General features: G+C 40.1%; 1 protein-coding gene across 6 annotated transcripts in view; it reads right to left on the reverse strand.

Annotated features, from left to right (window-relative positions):
• The window catches only part of TPP2 (tripeptidyl peptidase 2), a 68,240-nt gene that overhangs the window by 37,736 nt on the left and 3,027 nt on the right, over positions 1-27,477 (reverse strand). For 4 of the 6 annotated variants that reach the window (XR_003434643.1, XM_027115878.1, XM_027115877.1 and 1 more), the window contains exons 2-8: positions 22,527-22,655; positions 13,235-13,330; positions 11,510-11,614; positions 8,397-8,521; positions 4,225-4,388; positions 2,295-2,449; positions 1,573-1,649 (exon numbers count right to left, since the gene is read on the reverse strand). Coding sequence is in view for 5 of the 6 variants with exons in the window: in XM_027115878.1 (XP_026971679.1) it covers positions 1,573-1,649; positions 2,295-2,449; positions 4,225-4,388; positions 8,397-8,521; positions 11,510-11,614; positions 13,235-13,330; positions 22,527-22,655 (851 nt within the window). In the remaining variant the exon portion in view is untranslated. Of the gene's footprint in view, positions 1-1,572; positions 1,650-2,294; positions 2,450-4,224; positions 4,389-8,396; positions 8,522-9,152; positions 9,691-11,509; positions 11,615-13,234; positions 13,331-14,346; positions 14,438-22,526; positions 22,656-27,477 lie in introns of those variants that run through there. The other 2 variants (XM_027115880.1, XM_027115881.1) reach the window with 2 other exon arrangements.

A 27,477-nucleotide genomic window follows, 5' to 3' on the forward strand; every position in this document is an offset into this window, starting at 1 on the left:
ATGGTGGGTGTACAGGAATGGTGGGTGTATGGGGATGGTGGGTGTATAGGGATGGTGGGTGTATATGGATGGTGGGTGTACATGGATGGTGGGTGTATGTGGATGGTGTGGTGTATAGGGATGGTGGGTGTATAGGGATGGTGGGTGTACAGGAATGGTGGGTGTATGTGGATGTGTGGTGTATAGGGATGGTGGGTGTACAGGAATGGTGGGTGTATGTGGATGTGTGGTGTATAGGGATGGTGGGTGTATAGGAATGGTGGGTGTATAGGGATGGTGGGTGTATAGGAATGGTGGGTGTACATGGATGGTGGGTGTACGTGGATGGTGGGTGTATGTGGATGGTGGGTGTATGTGGATGGTGGGTGTATAGGGATGGTGGGTGTATAGGGATTGTGGGTGTATAGCGATGGTGGGTGTATAGGGATGGTGGGTGTATAGGGATGGTGGGTGTATATGGATGGTGGGTGAATGTGGATGGTGGGTGTATGTGGATGGTGGGTGTATGTGGATGGTGGGTGTATAGGGATGGTGTGGTGGGGGAGTGGGGGAGAGGTGATCAATAAGTAAACACTCTAAATAAGGTAATTTCAAAGTTAGTACTATGAAGGACAAAGAGGTGAGGCAACATGAAGTCAAGGCTAAGCCAGTGGACTTGGCAGCAGGAAGATCCTGACGGCACAGGCATGGATGGGGTGGGGCAGTGAGACATGTCCATGGAAAACAGTGAACATACGTAATAACTAAGTTTTGCTGGGAAAGTAAGTGAAGGCTGTGTGAAATGAAAAGGTTTTTTAGTAAGTTAATTTTAAAGCTAGCAGGTACTAGAGCATGTCTGTGTAGTAATGACAACCCAGGAAAGGCGAGGGATGATGCTGGAGCAGTCTTTGAGGAAAGAGGAGATGAGAGCCAGATCGTAAATGCCTGAGTGGCTTTCGATCCCAGCACTTCTTTCATTACAGAGCAAGGGAAGGCAGAAGGTTGGATCAGACAGGTCACAGAAAGGGCATGGAGGTTCCCTCTGAGTGCTTCTGTTTCCTCTGGGAAAGAAAGACGTGAGGACATCAGCTGAGGAATGAAAGGGGAGGTCGCTGAAAGGCTCCGAGGAGAAAAGGAGGTGTAAAATGGCCGTCCAGGAGTGCAAGGGCACGTGCAGTGTGACCAAAGACGACGCTGATGAACATCTCCGATTCGCGGTCCTAAACAAAGTATGACATCAGTGTGACCTCCACAGACCCGGGCAGATGAGTTGTGGGATCACTGAAGGATCTGCCGGGCTTCCACAAGTCTAGATTTTGTCAGGAAAGTACACCTGGAAGAGGTCAGGCTGCGTGTGGATGAGGAATTCTAGTGACAGATGGGCCCTCGGGTCCACCTGGCTGGCTAGGAGGGGAAAACTACATCAAAGATGTGACTGTGGGAATGGGGGCGGGGTTCTCAGAGACAGACAGTTATCATCTACCCACCGAGTCTGCTCTTTTTCAGTTGTGATATCCAATCCAGTTCTAAAAAGCATTTAATACTTTTCATCAGCTAAGCTTCTATGGCTGACAATTGCCAAAGAACACTCACCCAGAATTTGGCCAGTGAGTTGCTTCTCCATAGCTGTAGTTGACAAGATCACACTTATGATTTATAACCTCTATCATCTATTGAAAAGATTAAGAGTCCAGTTTAGGCAGCCATTTATAGAAACAGATGAGCCAGTACAATAAAGGCATGGAATCCCATAGTTTCTTAACCAATCGTATTCCAATTCAAATCTAAATTTCTAAGTTATCCTCAGGCATATGGTTGATAAACTTAAAAAAATGTAGGAGGGAGTCACAGAGTACAGGAAGTAGTCAATAAGAAACAAACTAGCATTTGCAGAGTGGAGTTGGGGAGAGGAAGGGGGATGGAATGGTTCTTATTAAAGTCTAAATTTGCTGAAGTAAAATATAATTCATATGTTAAAATGAAATGCAGAATAATAAATTCTTCTCACACTGATGGAGCAAGCTGGCTAAGAGGTCTTTTTAATTTTTAAAGTAGCTCAAAACAACTTCCTAAGGGATTTACTAGAAGTGAGAGTATAATGTAAATAATACTTTCATAGTTTCCAAAAAACTTTATCCTGATAATTTTCAATAAAAATATATAAATGAATTAAGCATTTTTGCTTTTAAAAACAAAGTCCTATACACCAAATACAGTTCCAATATTTTTTGTAAAGCCAGAGCACTTTATAAACCTGAAAACATCCATGATCATTAATCATTAGTCTTCGAAGTCAACAGCTCACAAATACTCACAGCTCTGATAAGGCCCGTGCCCGTTTCCATTGTGCTTAGTCTTGTATCACCAATCTTGATGGAAAGAATCTGAGCACCAGGAGCCACGCCATTCCGTTCAGGTTCTTCTGGAAAATGCCCGGCAGCTATACTGGCTACGTGTGTTCCGTGAGCTCCTAGAGGCAAAAAGGGGAGAAGATGACAAAACATCCTCAGAGACTCCAAGTTTTAACCATTAGATTCAATTTGCACATTATTAATCACAATAAAAGTCATAGAATAAAAATATAGTCTCATCTTAACATCTAACAGTGTATTATTATCTTAAGTCTCTTAACGATAATTCACAAAAAAATGAATTACACACACTATTCTGCCATCCTGGATCCTACCCGTTTCACTGAGAGTGAAAATGTAAGTCACAAAGGCGAGAAAATATTTGCAACATATGTAACTGACAAAGAGCTTATATCCAGAACATAATCTTTCAAATTCAAAAGAAAAATGGGTAATACACTTGAAAAAGCATTTCCCAAAAGAGAATTACCAAATGGCAAATATATGTATGAAAAGATGTTTAACTCCATTAGTCACCCGGAAAATACAAACGAAAGCCACACTGAGATGCCTCTGAGCCTGACATGGCAACCGTGGGTGGGGCCGTGCACTCACACTCTGCTGCGGGGCGCTAAGGGAGCAGCTGCTGTGAAGAGGAGCTCCGAGAGTCTTAAATAGGCAACCACCACACCCAACCAGTTCTCTCAGACACTGGTCCAAATTAAACAAAAACATATTTCTACAAAGACCTGTACGCAACTGTTGAAACAATCCAAATGTGCATCAACAGATGAATGGATAAACAAACCATGGTGGATGCACATGACGAAACACTACTCAACAATAAGGAACAAGCTAGTTTACAGTCACAATATGGATTCTGAAATAGGCAGGCAAAAAAAATTTTTTCTTCAATTCCATTTATATAAAATTCTAGAAAATGTAAAGTAATCTAGAGTGGACAGAAAGCAGTTTAGCGGCTACCTGAGGATGTGCGTGGAGACAGGGCTGGGTTATAAAGGAAGACATGCCAACTTTTGGGGGTGATGAATATGTTCGTAATTTTGACTGTGGTGATGGTGTCCTGGGTGTATGCACATATCAAAACTTACCAAACCGTGTGTATCCATATGTGCAGTTTCTTGTACTTCAGCTATACCTCAACAGAGCTTGGGGAGGGGGAGGGAAAGAGCTGGCTGTCCTACTTCACTCTCCTTCTCCCTCCCCAGAAGTAACAACTACCCTTACCCTGAAGCTGGTACGCACATTCTTCCCACCTATGTTTTCATATTTTTACCACACACACACACGCATAAACATAATATAGTACTGCTTGGCATGTTTAAAAATTTTACACAAATGTTTTACCATGCATAATTTTTTTCAGTAAAGTTTATGTATCTGAGATTTATGCATACAGGAATATGTAAATTTATTCATTTTCATTCCTATATAATGTATTCCACAGGATGAATAATACAAGTTTTTTAAAAAACCTATTCTTTTGTTGATGGGCATTTAAAAAGTTTACAACTTTTTCAAAATTACATAGAATGCTGTAGTGAGGATCCTTTTACCTGACTCTTTGCACTCATGGGTGAATTTTCAAGGGTTAATATTTGGAGGTGAAATTACTGTTCATAAGATGAATTATGCTGATCTATTTTTTGTGGTTGGCCCATGCTTATACTCCTCGAATGGAGCCTACATGGTTATGGCTTTAAAAAAAGCTAGGGAATTTCCAGGGAATCAAGTCATATCTATTATTCCAGACCTAGTTCTTTAGTAGGGACCATTCGATTAACTTCTCTATAAGGCTGCTTCTGGCTAGAAGAATTTGTCATCTTACCACTTTGTAAATTTATCTCTAGTTAGCAAATCTGAAGCAGAATACCTCCACTCGTCACTATGGAGAGCAGGTTTCCATCATCATATATATTAACGGAGTAATTCAACATCTCAGCTGTGCCAAAAGAGCCATATTCCTGGGCCTCTCTGTAATTTCTCAAAACAGTAGATTTACTCAAATCCCCGTCTTCATTTGAAGCAATGCAGGCTCTGTAAGATGAGAATAAAGAGTAGGTAATGAAATTTATCTTATTTTCTTACTTTTTAAAAAATTACACAATACTGTTTCTCAGATATCTTCTCACCACTCTATCTGCTTTTACCATAACAAACATGGCAACTGCATGTTTCATGGAGTAGACAGTAAAGATAAGGTAAAATAACTTACAGGAACCAGCCCTTAAATGAAGTCATGTACAGAGCTTTAGGAACTGTCCTTCACGAAATTCCAGGCACAAGACCATCTATCTGCTTCAGGAATCAGACCAAAGCTTAGCCTCGACCTTTAGAATAGTTTAGGGTGATTCTGACAACATAGTTTAGGCCCTGCTTCCTTCTGATTCTTTTAGAACTGATTTCATGAATCCAACAGCATAGGTGGGCCCTCGAAGCTAGATGAACTACACGGAGCCTCGGACGCACATTTATAACAGCCTTAGGCAAACGTTTGTTTTTCACAAGAAGCATTTTCTACAGTTTTATGGTTGTCCTCCTGTCTGCTCTTTCCTCATTTTATTAACTTTTAAATTTTTAAAATATATATTCCAAACACTTTAGAAGACAGACTGATGAAAACTAAATAAATCTAAAACAGTCATAAATGAAACGTACGTCATTTAAGGGTCAACACTATGTGTTTAGCTATTAGACCTTTCTGCTCATTTTCTAAATAAGAACAACTGTGTTTTAACAAGCTAAGTACATCAATCACAATCGCTATAATGAATTAATGGAAGCCCACTAGTATAGTGTAGAGAGGGCATTATTATAAATACTAAGGCATACATTTCATTAACACACTACAAAAGAAGAATTTGGGAAGAAGAATCTCTGAAATCATCGGTTTGTTTTTATGTATACTCCAATGTGTGCCTAAAATGATTTACAGCATTTCAAAAAAATAAGTACAATATAGCAAGACACAGGAGAATGAACACTTATGGGGAAAGTAAGGCATAGAGAAAACAAGCAGCACATCAAATGGAATCAGAGCTGAGGTTAGCGGATAAAACGTATGCCAACAAATCTTCCACATCTGCTAGCACCGTTGATGCCAAAAGCAGCACGGTTGATGCCAAAATTTAAGTACCTGGCCAGCCTCCATGCTGGAAATCACTCTCCAGTCCTCCCTTTCCCTCACGCAGCCCATCACACACTAAACGGCTAACAGTTCCTCCATCATTCTCTGGATCTTTCCCCTCTACCCTCAATCCCCTTTCCTACCCTCTGCTCAGCTAACTTGTGCTGACCCTTCAATGACATCTCTCTTGACGCTTCCTAGTCAGGTTCAGATGTTCCCAGGGAGTACTTGCTTCCAGAGTCTGGAGTCCATGGAGCAGCTTCTAGAGAGTCTGCTTGGTACAAAGAAGCTATTTGCCAAATGGTGAAAGAAGGCATCAACATCTTCTAACAACATTCTCACAGCAAATACTGTGACACATTTCACAGCACTTCTTATAACCACCATCTACATGGAGGGACTCAACAATTCAAGCACCATATCAAAATATAAATACAGAACTTAGTGACTTCACTAAATAACTCCACAGAGGGCAAATGTGAACATGGTGCAAGGGTATACGTTTCTGAAGGTCTGTTTGGCTTAACTCAAGGGACAGTTGTTAGAAGACAGAGAAGGCCTGTGGACAGGATTAGAGTACGTGTGTGTGAAAAGAATCCACACTTTTCATCAAACTCTCAAAGGAAAACTGAAACGAGGTCAAAAACCACTGAAAAGAAACCAATTGTCTTTTCTTTATGTCGTCCTCTATAAATAGTGTTTCTCTGACCAGGTTTTGCTCCCTATTGAGGGACAGCACTTGACACTATGCATCCTGGCAAATACTTGAGTGCAGTCATACTAGGTTACCTGGTTAAGTGCGGAGACAGGGGTTTAACAATTAGTAGAATTGTGTCAAGCGGAGGGCAGACCTGACATTCTTGAAACAAAACAGACACTTAAGGTCACTTTACCTCCCCTCAGAAATGCTTGGCATTTCTGACATGAGACATGAGAACACCTGCAAACAGTGCCGAGATTTGCCTTAAGGTGATTCAAGATCTTTAAGATTCGCTTCAAAAAATTCTGGATCTAACTCTGAGGTGGGGTGGGGGAATCAAAGTCCCATACAATATATAGTATTGTGCAAAACAAGTTAGATTATTTCTAGTAGCACTTGAAAGCATGATTCTGCTGTGTTTTTCATTGATTATACTAACATTTTCTAAAATGTTTTCTAGTTATCACAGATTTCACTTCACTTAATATTTGATTAAATTTCATTTCCAACACAAAAATTCTTCAAGATGTCTCAGCATACTGTTGACAAACTATTACACTTATCACTTTCTTTGTCAATTGCCTTAAAGACCAAGAAAACTTTCTGGAAACATACACTGGCCCCCTGGACATCCTAACCCCAAGCCATTCCCCTTAGGACAACGTAGTCCGCAGTGCTTTCAGCATCTATAGAAACACTTTAATTGAAACCACCTACTGCTCCACTACCCAATCCCCACTAACATTAAAGTATTTCCTTAAGTCCTTTTGCGTGTTTTGTAGTAAATTTTCCGTGTCACTGAATTTTGTATCTAGTATTTTCCTCACACTTAACCTTACCTCCTCTCCCATGACAAAAATCACTGAAGGTTTATGACTGGGAGTGACTGTATTGTGTTATACCACGGGGTAGATGTCCCAAAATTTACTAAACCATACGTTTGAACAACTTTTTAATATTACAAACTCTTGATCAAAGCTTCTGCAAAGCTTTTGGAAAAGAACTGTTCACAATGTGTGCACACCTGCACATATACACACACCAAAACATACAATACATGGAAAAGTTGCATGAATATCAACTATCATCTAGATTGAAATATTGTTATATGCAAATATTTTATTACCACTTTCAGGCCCAAATGGAGTAGAGATTTCCTATTCAACTGACAATTTTATATACCCATTATCAAAGATGAGTTATTACCCACATCTGTGAGAGGAAAGCCCCCTTTTAAGTCGGTACATTATAAACTAAATAACAAGAGACAGCACTCAAATCACCGTATCTTGTTCTGTGTTTGCCACATCTCGGGAAACAATTCTTTACATATGAGCAGGGACTCAAACTACAAAACAATTTCTGGAAGGGTCCCTGGTTTATTGTGGCGACCCTGAAATATGTACATGCCCAAATATCTGTATTAAGAACATATTCCTGCTTCTACACAGATCGTAATTCAAGAAGACATACTAGCTGACATAAAGGAACACAACTTCAGTGTATGATTCACTAAGAAAGAAAGTAGAAAATGTACGTGATAGGTAACTTGGTATAAATCATCATTATTAGTAGTAGTAGAAGCAGCAGATACAGCTTACCCTTATCCCGTACCTACTATGTCTAGAAACATCAAATTTACAAAACCCTCTAAGGAGGTACGATTATTATCCCAATTAACAGATGAGGAAATAGGCCTAGAGAGGTGCAGATAAAGCATTCAAACTCACATGCTAGGATTCCGTCTCAGATCTGAGCTCTAACGCTGCCGCCCGCATCACGCTGCCTCGCTTCAACTTAGCTACTAGGTCTCTGTTGGTAAATCTTTACACAACTTTCCTCCTCTGCCCTTAAAACTTTTATAGTAGATGCTTTGCAACATCCTCGTGCACTTACTTTCCAAAATGCCCAGCTTCAATCAGGAACATTTCTACATACACCAATCATCAACCTGCTAATATTATCTGTTTAATGACTACTATCTGGTTAATGAAATAAGATTCTTTAAAACAGCTAAGGGTCAGCTTCCGTGTCTAAAATACTAAGAGGTTCAAAAGGCTTATCTAAAACTACCCAAAAGCCAATTTGGCCCTCAAGTAGCTTTGCCTGGAGATATTAATGTCACATAAACCAAATCTCTGGGCAGCTCTGAGGGTTTAATGTTCTTCAGAGCAGATAAAATGATTTTTAAATGAAGAACTGGAAACACACGGCTTACCCCCAGGTCTCACCATCATGCCACACCAAGCAGTCATATACAGGACCAGGATCACTGTATTTTTTCTCAAAAGAGTTAAGCAATTCCACTTGACTCTGAAGCTCTTCCTTGATTAGTTTATTTGCCTAAACAATTAGAACAGACATTAATATTAGCACATTTTGTGCTCTTGAAAGGTGATATTAACATACAACCAAAGACACCAAAGACACAGTGTGACCCAATAGTAAAGTCATTTTACCCTGGAAAAATGTAAGAAAATTTTCTTTTTATATCTGTGCAACTTGTAGTCCAGTTTAGTAGCAGTAACAATTAAAATATTAAACAGTAAAAAATACTTCTTTTACTCACTATCATATTCAGTCACTCCCTACAGCTGCTTTGGGAAAGACATGGTGCTACACGGTGGTGCTATCATTTGGCCAAGGGTGTTGGTCACACACCTATAATTGTATAATTCATTTCCAAAAGTAATGCTAAAATTGTTATAAAATAGTTTCTCTATCGACTTTTAGATTTTTATATCAGGAACATTTCCATTTCAAATTTGTTTCTTAAGAACCCAAATAAATAACAGGAACCTCTTTTAGAGGTTTACCTCTTTTAGAATTCGCTAAGTTAAGTACATACTATGTTCATGACCAAGTACATACAAGCGCTATTCAACCACTTTCATCTACAAAAACGGGAAATTCATATGCTTCAACCTAGGCACTTTTTAAAACTATATACTATATTAGACTGCCCTACATTCACCTGAATAGTCCTCATGAATAAAAATTTAAGTTTCACACGTTCCCAAAATCTGAAGTTGTGCTTCATTTTTATTTATCCAATATATTCAACATTTACTCCTCCTTAAGGAAAAAGACAATTATATAAACAATTCTGGCATACAATATAAAAAGGATAATTAAATTCAGATCCCTCTTCTATAAAGTTCGTTGTCTATATGTAGCACCTGAAATACTACATTTCACGTCTCCAATAGGAGGCTGAAGAACAAATCTTGATCTAATAGAAGATTACACAGCTGTTAAAAAAGGATGATGTACACAGATTAATAAAAGTTAAATGTGTACGTAGATCTATGCAGGCCAGTGGTCCTTGACCCAAGCTGCATGTTAATTAAAGCTCCTGAAGAGTTTTAAAAATGCTTGCCTCCCCTGCAAGGTTTTGATTTAATTCCTCTCTAGGGCAAAAGCACTGACAGTTTTTAAAGCTCCTGATGTGACTCTAGTATGCAGCTAGGGCTGAGAACCACTAATACAATTGCATTTCTGATTAAGAAATGCATGCCATTAGAAGCCTAAATAGACATTTCTCCAAAGAAGACACACGGATGGCCAAAAGGCATGTGAAAAGATGCTTAGTATCACTAATTATTAGAGAAATGCAAATCAAAACTACTGAGAGGTTATCACCTCTCACTGGTCAGAATGGCCATCATCAAAAAGTCTACAAATAATAAATGCTGGAGAGGGTGTGGAGAAAAGGGAACCCTCTTACACTGTTGGTGGGAATGTAAACTGGTGCAGCCACTATGGAAAACAGTAGGGAGATTCCTTAAAAAACTAAAGATAGAGCTACCATATGATCCAGCAATCCCACTCCAGGGCATATACCTGGAAAAGACGAAAACTCCAATTCGAAAAGATACATGCACCCCAGAGGTCATAGCAGCACTATTTACAATAGCCAAGACAAGGAAGCAACCTAAATGTCCATCAACAGATGAATGCATAAAGAAAATGTGGTACATATATACAATGGAATATTACTCAGCCATAAAAAGGAACAAAATAATGTCATTTGCAGCAACATGGATGAACCTAGAGATTATCATACTAAGGGAAGTAAATCAGGAAGAGAAAGACAAATACCATATGATATACTTACATATGGAAATCCAAAAAAATGATACAAATGAACTTACTGACATAACAGAAAAGACACACAGACACGGAAAACAAATTTATGGTTACCAAAGGCGGAAGGCAGGAGGGACAAATTAGGAATTTGGGATTAACAGATACACACTATTACACATTAAATAGATAAACAAGGACCTACTGTATAGCACAGGGAACTATATTCAATATCTTGTAATAATCTATAATGGGAAAGAATCTGAAAAAGAATATATATATATGTATGTGTAACTGAATCACTTTGCTGTACACCTAAAACATTGTAAATCAACTATACTTCAATAAAAAAATTCATTAGAAGAAAAGAAATGCATGCATTAAAAGAAAAATTCAGAAGGACGAATGTCAGGTTGCTGTTACCATCCCTGGGCAGTGGCATTTCAGAGGCTTTCACTTGCTAAACTTTACATACCTGTGTTGCCCGAAAGTTTCTGCAGCTAGCACTCATTATTTTCATACTAAACCAAGAATTATTTTCATTTTATAAACTGATTCACAAAAGTGCAACGGCAAGGATGTTGAACAATGGGAGCTCTCGTACGTTTCCTGTGGAACTAGTACGATCACTTTATGACCCATCAAAAGACAGGCACAAGAATTTTCAAAATAGGATTTTTCATAATAGCCAAAAACTGAAAACAAAGCAAGTACCAATCTGCAGAATGGATACATAAATCGTGGCCCATCAATTATATAGCAAGGAAAATAAACTACTGCAACACCCCACACATGGAGGAATCTCACAAAAAACATCGAACGAAAGCAGCTACGCATAGAAGAACACACACTGTATGATTCCATTTTACAAAATTCAAAACAGGTTAAAGCCGTTCGATAAGTGTTGGAAATCAGGATGGTGGCTGCTTTGGGGAGGAAGCAGCAGTGAGTAGGAAGAGGCAAGAGAGGGGCTGGGGTGCTGCATATATGGGGTGCTCACTTTGTGACAATTCATGACAATACACTTAGGAGTTATGCACTTGTACGTGTGTGTATTCTATGTTTGTTAAGAACTTTTAAACAATTGATAGACACATATGTAAACTGACTTCAGGAAAAATAAGCAAAGAAAAATTAGTAAAAGTAAACAACATAAAACTTGTGAAAAAGAGTCTATTAATTTTCTAAGAACTCTTAATTCTCTGAGAACATGGTAACGTTTAAATAAAAGCGACTAGCACCAACTTGGGAAGGGCAATTGTTGGCAACGTCGAATTCTTCCTGCTTTCGACAGGCTTCTGCAAGGGCGACTCTGTGAACAGGGTCCCACATTTTTTCCTTCCGTTCTTTCTGCAAAGACAGAAAAATGACTTTCCAATGAGGTTGACAAATATTCAGGTAAACCTAGATAGTCATTTACAGTTATTATGAGCTGGGACGCTATACAATTCTCCTATAAAGGTTAAAAAAATCATGTATAATCAAGCTGATAAAGCAATGGATCAGTTATAAAAAACTGATTAGATAACTCACCACATTTAGGTTTTAAGAGAACAAGTTTACCAAGGCACAACCAAATGTATTTTTACACATCATATGTCCCAATTTAAATCCTTTCCTTCTCCGAGAATAACTAATACCATGTCAGGTAACTGACTGAAATCCCAGTCATTTGAAGAAAAAGTTTATTTTGAACCCTTACAGAATTGGGAAATGCCTTCAGCCAAGAGCAAGCAGAAGACAGGAGTAAGAGTGCCTGCAGTTGCATTTTGATGGACCTGCCGGCTTCCTCAATCTCCGTCCTCTCTAGCCGGTTTTTTTTCCCCCACCCTCTTGATAGGGGATCCGCTTTAATTTAACCACTCTATTTGTATGTTAATTCGTACCTTAACACGGTTGATTAAATTTAATATAGTGCATAAAAATACTATGCATTTCAGCCTGAAATTTTAAAATAAAATAGTATCCAATAAAAGTTGAGTTAAGTGCATTTATTTTTTGTATTTTTTTTTTCCAGAATGATTGGAATCTGACAAATAAGTCAAGGTTATATATGTAAAGTACTGAGTAACTTCTATGGTTCACTGACCCCTGGAGAAGCAAATCACAATACTAGATTAGATAAAAGGGCCCACAGGTCTTACCTGTGAGGCCCCTTTGCCAGGATCACATCTTGTTTTATAGCTGAAACCTGTATGGGCTACTAGTGTCAGCAGTCCTCTAAAAGCAGCACTGTCCGATACGGCAGTCACTGGCATATGTTGCTATTAAAACTTAAATTTTAAAATATTACATAAAATTAAAATTTCATTTCCTTAATCATACTAGCCACATTTCAAGTTCTCAATAGCTACTTGTGGCTCATGGCCACCATGATGGATGGATAATGAACATTTCAAACCTTTCCATCGTCACTGAAAGGTCTATTACGTTGTCTTAAAGCAGGCTCCTTCTCTTTCAATTCACAGTTCTTATCTCTCTAATGACAGACTGTGTTTCCTATCCTTCAGCTGCTTTAGGTCTGAGTAATTCTTTCCCTAATACTGAATGATGACTGGGATCAAGCAAGCTAGGTAAAGGCTAAGAAAATGGGACAAATTACCATAGAAACGATAGGAACGGGAATAAATAGGGCAATCCACTTTAAATCGACTGTCTTTAACTTCTCTGAAGTTAAAAAAAGTCCTTCAAAAATCTAATGAAAGCATATCCCATCTCCCAGAAATATACAAAATTTGAATGTAATTTCAAGGTACTCACAGATTCCCTAAACTTATCCATGTATCCAAGATTAAGAACCATGAATGGGTGACATTCCATTGAACAGAATCTTGCTTTAAGCAGTCACCACTTGAAAGCCTCCCAGACCCCCCAAACAATTAAGTTAGTGAGATTTTAGGAAATGTTTTTCTTCAGTATGAATAAAATTTGAGGAAGAAAAGAAGTCACTGATACTAGATGGCACGTTACCTGTATTCTTTCCTTGAGAGCCTTTGGATAGAAATCATAGCCGTTTTTTATGCCAATGTGGTATCTGCCTGAGGGATTTGTCCAGCTCGCAGGAATCTATAAAAAATAAAAAGTAAATTTCTCATTCACTAAATGCTTCCCAATTCTAATAATATAGCACTGGGGAAAAAGGTATTCGAATGGCTCAACTTGGATGAGCAGGCTCATATGTTAGAGCAACATTTTTAATATTCTAAGTTGCCACTTAATATCTCTCTGGCTCTTTTTTTTTTTCATCAATGAGATGGTTTAAGGAGAACATCTTTCATTTACACAATGCTTTATAAAGTGCTTTCAACATCACATTAAACCACTAAGACCTTCAATTCCCAAGCATCAAGGACACCTCACCTCCCCCTTCACCACTCCACTGCCCATCAACCAGGGAGGAGGGAAGCCACTTACAGAACCTCTCCACCCTTAGATTTCCCATTAAGAAAAAGAACTTCTCTCTCCTCTACAATACTATAGGGATATGCCCAGATACTAAAAAAAAAAGAGCTCTTTGAGTTCTTAAGAAAAAAGTTCTATAAAATCATGTTAATTACATATAACATCTTACAATAGTTTTTCCCACTATCTCAAAGTATTTAAAACTAACACTTCCAGCTTTTAATTAACAGAATGATGTAAAGAGTATGCCCAGTTTACAAACGGAGAAAGCAAAGAAGCAAAAAGAAATTAAATTGCTGGCCCAAACAACAGAAAGGTTGAAAAGAAAACTGGAATCTAGTTCTATCACAGAGACAAAAACTTGGTGTAAGGGATATGGATTTTAAAGTCACATAAACCTGGCAGTGTGCCCAAACTCTGCCACTAACCAGGTGGGACCTATGGGCTTCTGCTTCCTCATGTGCAAAGGGAAGAAAATAATCTTTACCTCCCGATTTGCATGAATAATAAGATGCATGAGCATCAACTAACTGGAAAATGTCAATCAAGACAACGGGGACCCTTCATACTCTTTGTCATCACAGGACCCATGATCACTAAAAACAGCTTTTAAATGCGTACAGATTATGAAGCTGAACCATCAACCACTCAGAGCTGGTGGACTGACTGGTGGTTCTTACTTGTGCAGGATCTTTAACCGACTCTTCCTCAAGTCCCTCTTCGTCAAATTATTCCCCAGGTAGGAAGCCTCTGAAGGAAATTTTCTCACAACTAAATACAGGAAGACAATCATTCACAGCACTTCAAAGATCTACTGACTTTAAAAAGCACATGCTCATCAGCGATCTTTTCTCAATCAACTGGATGTCTGGAGTTTGTGAAATTTCAAATATGCTGGCACACAAACCAGTGCTTTTCATTCAAAGCTTATCAGCTTTCTTTAGAGAATAGAGATTCTTAACTCTAACATTCCTGCAACAGCCCATGACAATAACCACAACAATAAATAAAGCGCTGCAAAAACAAAAAGGTAAGTAGTCACTAGCTGGCAAATCCAAATTCATCACAGATGTCTCACGACACAGGTGGCTTTGTAACCCTATACACTAGCGACAACTTCTTTGCGCAAAGAGATTACAAAAAGCTGTGAAATGCCAAAGGATTAAATGGAATAACTAATTTAAATGACTGCAAAATAATCAGGTGTTAAGACAACCACAATTACTTAAAATACGTATATAATACAATAAAAGTAATCCAACAGACATAACTTATATTTAATCAAAATGAAACCAAATTCTGCAGGGTCCATGAACAAGATACTTCTCAAATCACGACTATATATTTTCCTCAAAGTAAAGGCAGACTAGTTACTTACAAAAATTGAGCTAAAAAAAAAAAAATCAGAAAATAGAAATTATGTATAATCATGGCTCTGCCAGCTAACCTTAACCAAGTCAGAGTGAAGCTAACGTTACTCTGAGGCAATTATGGAGTATATCATTTTACATATTTGAGTATTTCATAATATGAAGTTACTTTTGGTCTCTTTTAAGAATCAAAGTGCTGGGGCTTCCCTGGTGGCGCAGTGATTGAGAGTCCGCCTGCCGACGCAGGGGACACAGGTTCGTGCCCCGGTCTGGGAAGATCCCACATGCCGTGGAGCGGTTGGGCCCGTGGGCCCGTGGGCCATGGCCGCTGGGTCTGCGCGTCCGGAGCCTGTGCTCCGCAACGCGAGAGGCCACAATAGCGGGAGGCCACAACAGGGAGAGGCTCGCGTACCAAAAAAAAAAAAAAAAAAAAAAAAAGAATCAAAGTGCTTATTTTGACCATTTTAAGCTGCTCTCTTTAAAAAGAGTTTTAATTACGTGGTAACCACAATGTGGTAAGACCGATTTTCAAACGAGAAACAGAATCTCTTTAATTTCTAATTACACCTCATTTCCCCTGACTCTTCTTTAAAGAGAGGATGCTTAACGAATTGAAGGTTCTCTTCACGAGACAAGTGTCATCATGAGTTGTTAACGTTCCACGCAGGAAAATCTGAGCTTCTGCCTCAGAACTGTACTTCAGACTTGTCAGCCTCATGGTCCTGCCAGGACACATGGACCCTCTTTCCTTCAGCTATCACTGCATCTAACTACAGTGCTAAACCTGGCCAAGGCATTCACGGTCTCTGGACTAACCATTTTTTTACCATGTAAGGCTAAATATTGATGATTTTAAAAACTGACTTCAAGTTAAATGTGGTAAAGTTTTAGAAAGCGCTGTGCTCCCTTCCAAATGCTACTAAAATTAGAATAAGGAAAAGGAAAAAACCAAAAACCCAAAGGACAAAGAATGGGCAATGAGGCTTTAGAAGCCAAAAGTCACCACATTTTGAAAGTTGCAAAGTAAAAAGAAGGCACTGAAAATTAGTGAGGCAACTATGGAATTTTAATACATGGTGTTGGGACAAGTGGGTCTTCAGATGGAAAAAAGGATACAGGACTCTTATTTCAAACTAAGCACTAAATCAATTCCAGGTGACTTCTAAGAACAAATATGAAAAGAAGAACGATGAAAGTTTTCAGAAAATAAATATGGGAGAATATCTTCATGATTTGGGGACAGGAAGGATTTTTTTTTTGCTATCAAATACGATTTTAAAGAACTCAAAGCAGTCCATCATATTTACTCAGACATTTTGCTTCTTTTGCTAGTCCTTCATTTCTGCTGCTCCATGTTTTCTTCCTGTCTGAAAAGCCTCTTTTTACTATTTTTTAAAAGTGTATCTGCTGGCTATAAATACTCTTAGATCTACCTTATTTGGGAACGTCTTTATTTCACCTTTTCCCCGAACATATTTTCACTGGATATAGAATTTGCAATCGACAGATCTTTTCTTTCTGCACTGGAAAAATGTTGTACCACATCCTTCTGGCCCCCAGGGTTTCTGATGAGAAAGCTAAAGTCATTTGAGTATCTCTGCCATCTATACAATGGGTCCCTTCTCTCTGGCCATTTTCAAGATTTTTTTTCTTTGTCTTTCATTTTTGGCAATCTGATTAGAATGTTTCTGGGCATGAATTTCTTTTGGTTTATCTTATCTGGGGTTCACTCAGCTTCTAGAATTGGTAGGTTTATATCTTTGCCACACTTGGGAGATTCTCTGCCACTATTTTTTCAAATATTTTTTTTCCAGCAGCACACTCCTTTTCCTCTTTCTTGGGGTCTGATGATGCAAATATGTGGCCATTTGTTATTGAGCTACAAGCTCCCGAAGCTAAGTTAGCTATTTTTCAGTGTTTTTCTCTTCAGTATTCAGAATGGATATTCTCCACTGGTTGATCTTAAAGTCCACTGACTCAGACTCCACCGTCATCTCCATTCTGCTATTACATCCACCCAGTGATGCTTTCTTAAAATTTCAGTCATTGTAAGTTTCAGTTCTAAAATATCCATGTGAGTGTTTTTACAGTTTCTATATCTTTGCTGAGTGTATTAGTTATTGCTGTGTTATAAATACGGCAAACTTTGTGACTTAAGAGAACACACTATTTACAATCTTACACATTCCATCAATCAGAAGCTGGCACAGCTTAGCTGGATCCTCGACTTGGCTTCAACCGAGGTGCTGGCCAGGGCCCTACTCTCATCTGGCACTTGACTGGTGATGGAGTTCGCTTCCCTCTGTCTGTGAGACTGAGGGCCACTGATTTGCACTGGTTGTCAGCTGGAGGAAGGACTTCTTAAGACACAAAAAGCCCCAAACAAAAAGGCAAAAGATTGATATCCAGCTACATCAAATTTAAGAACTCCTACTCATCAAAAGACATCATCTGGAAAGTGAAAATATGAGTACAGAGTGGGAGAAGACACCCGAAACACATGTAACCCAAGGACAGGTAATCCCACAAATCATAACAACTCAGTATTAAAAACAAAGGGCAAATGAACTCGAAGAGGCACTTCACAAAAGAGGAAATCCAAACGTCTAAGCAACATATGAAAAGGTGCTCAATCATATTAGTAATTAGAGGAATGCAAATTAAAACCACAACGTGATACAGCTAGATTCCCAGCCTATAAGCAAAATTTTAAACGCCTAAAAACACCAAGTGTTATTAGCAGTGCAACTATTAAAACTCCTATATACAGCTGGTGGAAATGTATTTTAGTACAAACACTTGGAAAAACTGTTCGGCATTACCTACTAAAGGTGTATCTCTATGACTCAGCAATTCCACTCCTAGAGGTACACATCCTAGAGCTATCTGTACATGTGTGCACAGGATTTGTTTGCAAGAATGTTCTCTAAAGAACTGTTAGTGACAGCTCCAAACTGGAAACAACTCAACTGTTCCCCAGCAGAATGGACAGAATGTGGTACATACAAACTATGTCACAGGCACAGCAATGAAACTCAACACATCATCGCTCCATGCAAATCATGGCTGCACCTCATAAATCTTGCAAACACCCAGGAAAAGAAGACATGAAATGACACACAAATGAGGCCATTCATATAAAGGTCACAGTAGGCAAAACTAACAAATATATTCCATGTATCCACATAGAGGTGGTAAAACTGTAAAGGAAAGCGAAGAAGAGATTATCACAAAAGTCAAAATGCACTGTGATCTGGAGAACACAGAAAGCTTCTGAGGCCTGGCAACGCTCTCGGTCTTATCTGGGTGGATAAAATGGCGTCTGTTTAAATTACTCATTAAACTGAACATGTGTGTTTCATGCACTTTTCTTCTTGCCTGTACAATTTACCATGAAAGGTGTTATCCTTCTATTCACTCTTTTGCTTCTACCTGCTCCTACGAGTACCACTGGCCATAAGTAATGGACTGCCAGTTTCTCAAGACAGCTTAGAACAGCATCCTTAGAGTATGAGACGGCAGGAATCTTCAAAGCACCTAACTGTCGTTGATCTTAAACTGGCAGAAGAATTAGACATTAACCGTCAGCAGTTTACAGGCTATTTGGAAGAAGCAGAAGTAGAATACAGGTATTTGACTCATTTTAAAGCATGGTTAAATCAAAGAAACTTGAAGACTTTACTGTGTTGCTTTCTGAAAACTCTGTACTAAAGAGTTCTGAGAGATCCCACTAGCTAGAATCCCAGTGACTAACAACATTATTCTTTTTAATGACTACTGCAAAATATCTGAACACCTGCACATGCTTGAAAAAAAATTAACTGAACATGTGTGTAACTATGGTCTGTGTATGGCTGGAGAAGGGAACTGTAACCAAGAAGACGGGTGGAAAGTTGGTATGAGGACCAATTAGTCCCCTGCTGCCTACCCCCACATCCTGCATGAAGGTGATGAGAGACAGCTGGGATGTGAATGCTCTAGAGAGGTCTATATCCTCTCTAGAGAGGATGGCAGAGACGACGCACAGTGAAGAGTCTGCAAGAACTCTCCCCGGGTGCCTTTCAAGGCTCAGGTCCCCAGATGCTGAGGGCCAGGCTCCTCTCTCACTCCTCTGCCCCCAAACTCCAGGCCAAACAGGCGAAGGGCCTCTTTGAGGGAACTGGGCATCTCAATGGAAAAAATATACCATATACGGAGATCCTGGGGCCTCCCATGATAGTATCGTGACCCTACAGTGAGACCCACACCACAGACTCTCCACAAGCAGGGAACTTCCAATCACCTTTCATGTGCCACTAAATCAGAGACAGCTGCGGTGAGGGGACACCCGAGGAAAAGCGCTCAGGTCAAAAGCAAAGCACACGGAAGAACAGGCCGGGGAAGCAGGAGGAGGGTCGGGAGGAGGTGAAGGAAAAGGAGAGCAAGATCAGGAGAAAGAGGGAGGGCGGGAGGAAGCAGAAGGTGAGGAAGAAGAGGAACAGAAGAAGTCATGAGACAGAACTTTTCAAGACAATGATATTCTCGCAGATAAAACACTGTATACATGACACAGAAATGTGCTCTGAGGGAACATGAACAGACTTCTGCAATTAAAAATTGGCAAAATTCAATACATGAGCTAGAAGAAAATGTTGAGAACATCTTGGAACTCTCTCAGGAAGGAAAAAAATCAAACAAAAGCAATGAAGAAAAGGTAGAAAACATAAGATAACTGGAGGATCAACTAAAGAGGTCAGTGTCTGCTTAACAGGAGTCCCAGATAAAAGAACAGCAAAAAAGTGGGAGGAAGTAACCCAAGAGACGATGCAAGAAAATTTCTCAGAAATGAAGGACCAGAGAGCTAAACCCTCTTCTTCCACTTTTAATTCTACAGATAAAGTCTAAAACTAGAGGGTAAAAATTAGAATAAAAAGTATTTTAGCTTGTCATTTAAAACTCTGAAGATAATATATCAAAGCCTTAACCCTGGTTGAGCAGGAATTGGTGGTGATCCATGGAAAGGGGAGTGAACTTTTCTTTAGAAGCCTTGTAGAAGGTTCTTTAAACTATGTAGACATATTGGATACAATTAAAAATTAAATTAAAAAAACTCACTATACTGATGGGCTGAGAACAGTTAATAGCACAGCTAAAGAACTATATCACCAAGTTGAGAAAGGATGTAAATACCGATCTATTGATTTTCTGATCTTACTTCACAGCCATGTATACAATACACTAATTCTACCTTTAAGCACTAGTAACATTACAAGTGTGGATGGTTTATCTAGAGCATGGGCTACAACTATTCAAAAATAGATTTTTGAGGATACTATTGATACTTTGTATGATTCTAAATCTGCCTGACTTACTAGGAATGCTCTCTAGTTTCCCAGAGTACTGTAACTCACAGGAATCCCAGGTTTCTCTTTGAAACATACTCTAAATAACAAGTTGACTTGGGAAAGACAGGCAAAACTAGAGCAATTCAGATGTGCAGAAAGTCATTTCCCTGCAGTATTTCTTTTTAAAGCACATGGTGCCTTTGTCAGCTTGGGCCACCATAAGAAAATACCACAGACTTGGTGGTTTAATAACAGACATTTGTTTTCTCAGTTCTGAAGGAGCATGAGATCAGGGTGCTAGCATGGTCGGATTCTGGTGAGACGCCCTTCCCGGCCTGCAGGCATGGCTTTCTCATGGTGTCCTCACAGAGCAGAGAGAAAGCAAGCTCTCCCTTAGAAGGGCACTTATCAAGGCGTTAATCCCATCATGAGGGCCCCTCCCTCATGACCTCATCTAACTAACACTAATCACCTCCCAAAGGTCCCACCTCCTACTACCATCACACTGGGTGTTAGGGCTTCAACATACAAATTCAGGGGTCACACATGCAGTCCACAACACACGGGAAAAGAAGCAAAACTGGGATATGAATGCCTGCCATCTGCCTGTGACAGGCAGCGGAACTGTGAACATAAGGAGATACTACTCCTGTGATTATGTTATGGGAAGTAATATGGCAAAGGTGAAGGGCTTTTTCAGATGCAATTAAGGTCCCTCATCAGGTGACTGAATTCATCAAAAGGAGAGTGCCCTGGTGAGCCTGACCTAATCAGGCAAGCTCTTTAAAAGAGAGACTGGGGTCACCCCCGAGGTTGCAGAGATTCTCCTGCTGGCCTTGAAGAAACACGCTGTCATGAACGAATTCTCCCAACAACAAGGTGAACCTGGAAGATGATCCTGAGCCTCAGTTGAGAACACAGTCCCAACCAACACCTGACTGAGGTCTTGTGGAACCCTGAGCAGAGGACCACAAAAAGTCATGCCCAGACTCCTGACCCACAGAAACTGTGAGATAGTAAATGTAGGAACGTATGTGGTAAGCTGACGTTTGTGTTAATTTGTTGTGCTGCACAGAAAACTAATACACTGCCGTGACGATCTTACCTGAGAGACAAGGTCTAAACATGATTCAGATAGATGGTAAAAGATGGGAAGTTAAATATAGCTCTTTAGATATCTAAATGACCACAAATTTACCTTCCAAACTAATTCTGCTTATTGTTTGAAAAGATAAGAGTACTGAAACACAATCAAATTCTTGCCATCTAACAAACCCATTAGCTAATATCTCATGAACTGCTTTATGTTTGTTTCCTAATCATCTTTCATGTTAGCTTACCCCAGCCTTTCTGCCAAGTACATGGAATAAGACAAGGTCAGATATTTAAGTCCACAAATATTAAAGCCTAAATATTTCAAGTTCAAGTTCCCAGAAGGGAAAAGTGGAAGGCAAAACTACATTCTCATCACTTTTCCCACCTTTCCACTTAAAACTTAAAATTTTTAGAATACAGCAGCCATACTGGAAAAAAAAAAAAAAAACCCAATTCCAAGCCCACTATCAAACAACAAAAACAATAACTTCCACTAAGATGGACCCTAAGGTTCCACACCACCTGGTACCCATGCCCTTGTAAAATCCCCTCTCTGTAAGCGTGTGCTGATCTACTGACTCACTTTGAATGAAAAGAACATGGCAGAGGCAACAGGCACCACTTCCAATATCATTTTATAAAGGGACCAGAGCCCCCACCTGGGCTCTCTCTGACTGCTTGCCCTGGGGAAGGCAGCTGAATGCTGTGAAGCAGCCGCATGGAGAGGCCCATGTGCTGAGGAACCAAGCCTGCCAATAACCACAAATTCCCCTTCCCCAGTCACATCGAGCCTTCAGATGAAATCACAGCCCTGGCCGACAGTTAGCAAGCTCAGGAGAGATCTTGAACAGAGGCACCCAGCTAAGTCACATCCAGATTCCCAACTCACAGAAACTGTAAAATAACAAATGTTTGTTGTTTTAAAGCATGAAGTTTTGAGGTGATCTGTTATATGGCAATAGGTAACTAATACCATACCATGAAATGTAAGGTAAAAACGTAAAATGCTTTGAGGTGATAGTACAAAAAAAAAAAAAGAAAAAAATTCAATAAAAAGATAAAAGCTCCAACCTTAAGCACTCTTCCTGAAAGACCAATAATTTCACCATCTTTTGGCTCTACCACTGTAGCAGTGTTCACATCACCACTTCCTGTTGTGTCAATGATATCAATGATTTTTGGTCTTCCATCAGTTGTAACCTGAAAATTAAGAGACAATTAAAATATGAATTATAGATTTTAGTTTTTATCCTTAAAGCATTGCCAGCTCCCGTACGTGTGTGTGTGCATGCACATGTACCCATACCTAAAATATCCTATAAAATCTGCATTCATTTTAAAAAGAGAACTGAAGTTTTAAGCCAAAAGCCTGACAGATACTAACGAGAAGATTTAGTTACAGAAAACAGCACAGAATCCTTCAAGTGGTTTCATGTGTTCAGGTAGATACTTCTTGGGCACTTACCACAGGCCACACTCAGTTAGGTGTCGGGAGTACAGCAATGATCAGTACACAAAATTCCTGACCTCACACACTCTGTGTTACATGGAGTCAATCAACAAGTCAAATATATAACACGTCAGATGGTAATCACTACTAGGAAGAAAATCAAGCAGGGAAAGGAGACAGGTGGTATGGGGCTTTCAATACTAATTAGGCTGGTCAAGAAAGGTATCACTGAGAAGGTTAACATTTGAGAAAAGGTCTGAAGAAAGTGAGTTTTTGGTTGGACAAAACTTTAAGGGGAAAATGTTCAATAACATTTCATTATTGGAGGTCACACTAACACTCAAACTTCTTAAATCAAGTTCAAACTTAGCACTCAAACTTGTCTCTCCCCAGGCCTTGCCATCTCAGGAAGCCAACACACACCCAGCTGCTCAAGCCAGAATCTTACAGAGTCCTCAGATTCTTTAGTTTACTCCTCACAGCAAATCTCTCAGGAAGTCCTCTTCCTTCTACCTCTAAAGTACAGTTCAGACCCACCTTCCCTTGATTCTTCACTACTGGTGTCCTGAACCTCTCCACCACCACCACTTCCTGCTCATACACAATGCTGGCTCCCAGGAGGCCCGCCACAAGCAACAGCAAAGCCAGTCGGGTTGTGGCAGTCCTCCACTGAACACCCTCAGTGGGCTCACAGACATCGGAAGCAGACCCTGCCGAGGGTGCCAGTCACTCCCGCCTCTGACCACCTGGTCTCCTTTCAACTCCTTGGACGCGGCCACCTTCCTCCTGCCTCATGACTTTCTGCGCCAGGTCCTTCTGCTGGGAATTCTCTGTTTCTTCAGTTGTTCCACAGGTATCCCAGTCTCACCTTTCCATTTTCTAGTAAAATACTGCCCCCTTCAGAAAGGCCTCCCTGATAATCTCATTTACGTGCTTGTCATCCTAAGCCTGATTACTCTTTCTCACTGTACCTTGTTTCCTTCACAGAACTTAACTCAATTCGTAATTACTGTTTGTGACTCTTTACCTGTTTGCACTGTCAGAAGATAAGCTCCATAAGGGCAACGGCTATGTCTATTTTATTCACCAAACTACCCCAAACCTAGCAGTGCCTGTTAGGTACTCAAGGCATATGGGATTGTTGGATGGCCTGACACAAATTACTTAGCATTAAGATTGATTTTCCTCAGCTGTGGTTTCTTGGTCAGCCCCAGACTTTCATTTGGGCCATGCTGACTGCTACAGCTAACAGTAATACTGAATATCCTTATTGCCTTTGTGGGAAAAACTATTTTGGGGCTCTTTCTGGGCTAGCTTTGCAAAGGGAATTTGCAGCATTCAAGATATACATGCTGAGTTACCAGCAGGAATCAGGTGTGGAGACACAAAAAAGACAGAAAAATGAAGACCCCCCCCCCCCACCCTCAAGAGAGAAACAGGAATGTAAAAAAATGCCTATAGTGTGACAAGAGTAGTCTTCAGATTCCTTTTCCACCTGGAGAATTCCCCCTCTTTAAGACGAAGTGTAGTGTCCATCACTAGGAGTCTTTCTGGTCTCACGCCCTCCTCCCCAACACCAACTGCAGTGTCCTCAGAGCTCTGCAGTTAGGGTGCACCCAAAAGGAGGTGGGGGAATTCACTATGTGGAGGAAACAAACACACGTTGTTTTTTTTTTGACAAGGCAAAACTAGGGGGTGGCTGGTGGATCCCGGATCTCACTCCAATCATCGACCAACTGGGGGCTGACAGCTCTGTCAGGGGCCACACAGCTGTTATTTTTATGTATGGTAATTCATCAGCTGGATGTTCATTTCTGGGGGGGCTGTCTATACTAGTAATAAGTATTCTAACATACTGAGAAGGCTCAAAATCATAATTAAACAAAAATCACTGCAGAAATCATACCAAACACTGAAAAAATTATGATAAAACTTAAATCAGGGGCTTCCCTGGAGGCACGTGGTTAAGAATCCACCTGCTAATGCAGGGGACATGGGTTCGAGCCCTGGTCCGGGAAGATCCCACATGCCGCAGAGCAACTAAGCCCATGCGCCAAAACTACTGAGCCCGCAAGCCACAACTACTGAGCCCACGTGCCACAACTACCGAGCCCATGTGCCACAACTACTGAAGCCCACGTGCCACAACTACTGAAGCCCGTGCACCTAGAGCCCGCGCTCCGCAATGAAGAGCAGCCTGCACTCGCCACAATTAGAGAAAGCCCACGCACAGCAACGAGGACCCAATGCAGCCAAAAATAAATACATATATAAATAAATTTATTAAAAAAAACAAATCAGACACTGATTTTGAAGGGACTGGCTAGTATCTTTAAGAATAAAATAAAATGAAAATAAAGGAATGAAGAAAAATGTAAGAAAATCTAACAAAAATAGAAGCCACTAAGAGGAAGTTAATACTGTCCTATAAAGTTAAAACTAGCCAGATCATGTACTAAGACCATAAGCAAATAATCTATTTTAAAAATGTATTCCAAATAAGCCCATAATTTGAAAGCTACACCACAGCCCTAAGAACACAAACCATTTGTCTTCGCTTTCTCGTTCAATGGCCAAACAACTTCGGTGACTTGAGATTGAGAATCACAAGAGATCACTAACAAGTCAGACACAGATCCCTCTCATTAGAAACCTCATTATGAGTGTGAGCAAAGGAAGAAAGCCTAACGGGATTTAGTGGTTTACTTACCATCTACAACTGCCACAAGCTTTACTCACTAGGATCTCTCTCTCTCTCTCTCATTAAAAATTCTCATACATGCAGTTACTCCTTCCTTCAACCATTAGGTAAAGGGAACCACTCCACTGGAGATAAGAAGATACAAGAGGGAGTTTAGGGTTAGGAAGGACAGGTTTTAAAAAGGCAAATCAGCTGAGAATTTTGCAGAGGCGCTCTGGGAGGAGGCCAGGAAACTGAACTGCTAACACTGGAACTCTATCCCTCATCTTTGAGGACGGGGAGGGGTACCATGGGCCTGAAGGCACAGTTACTATGCGGAGAGCTAAGGTGATAAGCCCTGGGAACGGGGTGGGAGACTGAGATGCTTACTGGGCGCCACTGGCCGAACAGAACAGAAATGGCCCAAAGATATTCTCCCCAAACATCAAGAATCTACGTTACTTTGCGTCTCCACTGAAACAGTTACAGTGAAGTTGGTGAGGGTTTGTAGAGGATTGGAACAAAAAGGGGAAGGTTCGCAAACTATCCTGCACAAGCCAAAGTGAACGTATAAGCATCCACTTGAAATTTCAGGGAAGATACTGAAAATACTCCTTTAAGCAAAGAATGGTATGTCATAAACAAACACTATTAAATGACTGTTATTCTAAGAACATAATGATGAATGAATAAGACAGGCTTTGCTTTCAGAAAGCTTACAATCCAGTTGGGAAGACAAATGAGAAAAGAGAACAGGACTTCCCTCGTGGCGCAGTGGTTTAGAATCCGCCTGCCAAAGCAGGCGACACAGGTTCGAGCCCTGGTCCAGGAAGATCCCACATGCCGTGGAGCAACTAAGCCCGTGCGCCGCAACTACTGAGCCCAAGTGCTGCAACTACTGAAGCCCACGTACCTAGAGCCCGTGCTCCACAACAAAAGAAGCCACTGCAATGAGAAGCCCACGCACCACAAGGAAGAGTGGCCCCCGCTCGCCGCAACTAGAGAAAGCCTGCATGCAGCAACGAAGACCCAACACAGCCAAATAAATAAATTTATTAAAAAAAAAGAGAACAGCAATATAGGACGATAAATAATAATGATAAGGACAGTGTCTAGGAAAGCATGTAAGAACACAAAAGCCAGCTTGGGGGAATCAGGAAAGGCTAACTGAAAGGGAGGTAATAAAACTTAAATTAATGGAGAGCACCCACTATTAGTAACCAAGTACATACCTATGATAACTTCCTTACTGTACTCCATTATATTTTAGTGAAGGTAAAATTAGAAAGACTTTTACAGGACTACTTCCTCCTTCCCAAACTATTTTTTTCCCATGAGGAAATTGTGGACATTATCACATATATACATTTTTTTTCCATTCAACACAAAATGTTACAAGCACATTTCATACAAAATGAATTTGGATATATGCTTTCAAGGAATTTTAACTGAACCAGGAAAAAGGTATATAAGCCGATATACTAAAATGAAACATTTTAGGGAATTCCCTGCCAGTCCAGTGGTTAGGACTCCGTGCTTTCATTGCTGAGGGCCTGAGTGCAGCCAAAAAAAAAAAAATTTTTAAGTGCTATAGGATATGAAAAAATTGCTATGAGAGCAAACTAAATAACTGTCACCAGGGACTGGGCCTTACTCCTCTTTGAACCCCCAGGTCCTAACACAGTGGTTGGCACATACACATAAATACACAGTGGGGGGCTGAATTAATATCACTAGATAACCCCAAAGGTAACAGGTGAAGGCCCAGCTGGTCTTAAGGGATTAAGTAGGCGTTTACAGGTGATTGTAGAAGGCCTGCAGGCAGATTAAACCCCACATGCAAAAGCATGTGTTGGGGAAAGACCTGGAACATCTGGGTGAGAGCAAAGCTG

The sequence above is a fragment of the Aethalodelphis obliquidens genome, unplaced genomic scaffold (assembly GCF_003676395.1).
Source record: "Aethalodelphis obliquidens isolate GAN/ISIS:26980383/991018 unplaced genomic scaffold, ASM367639v1 scaffold15, whole genome shotgun sequence".
Classification (NCBI taxonomy): Eukaryota; Metazoa; Chordata; class Mammalia; order Artiodactyla; family Delphinidae; genus Aethalodelphis; species Aethalodelphis obliquidens.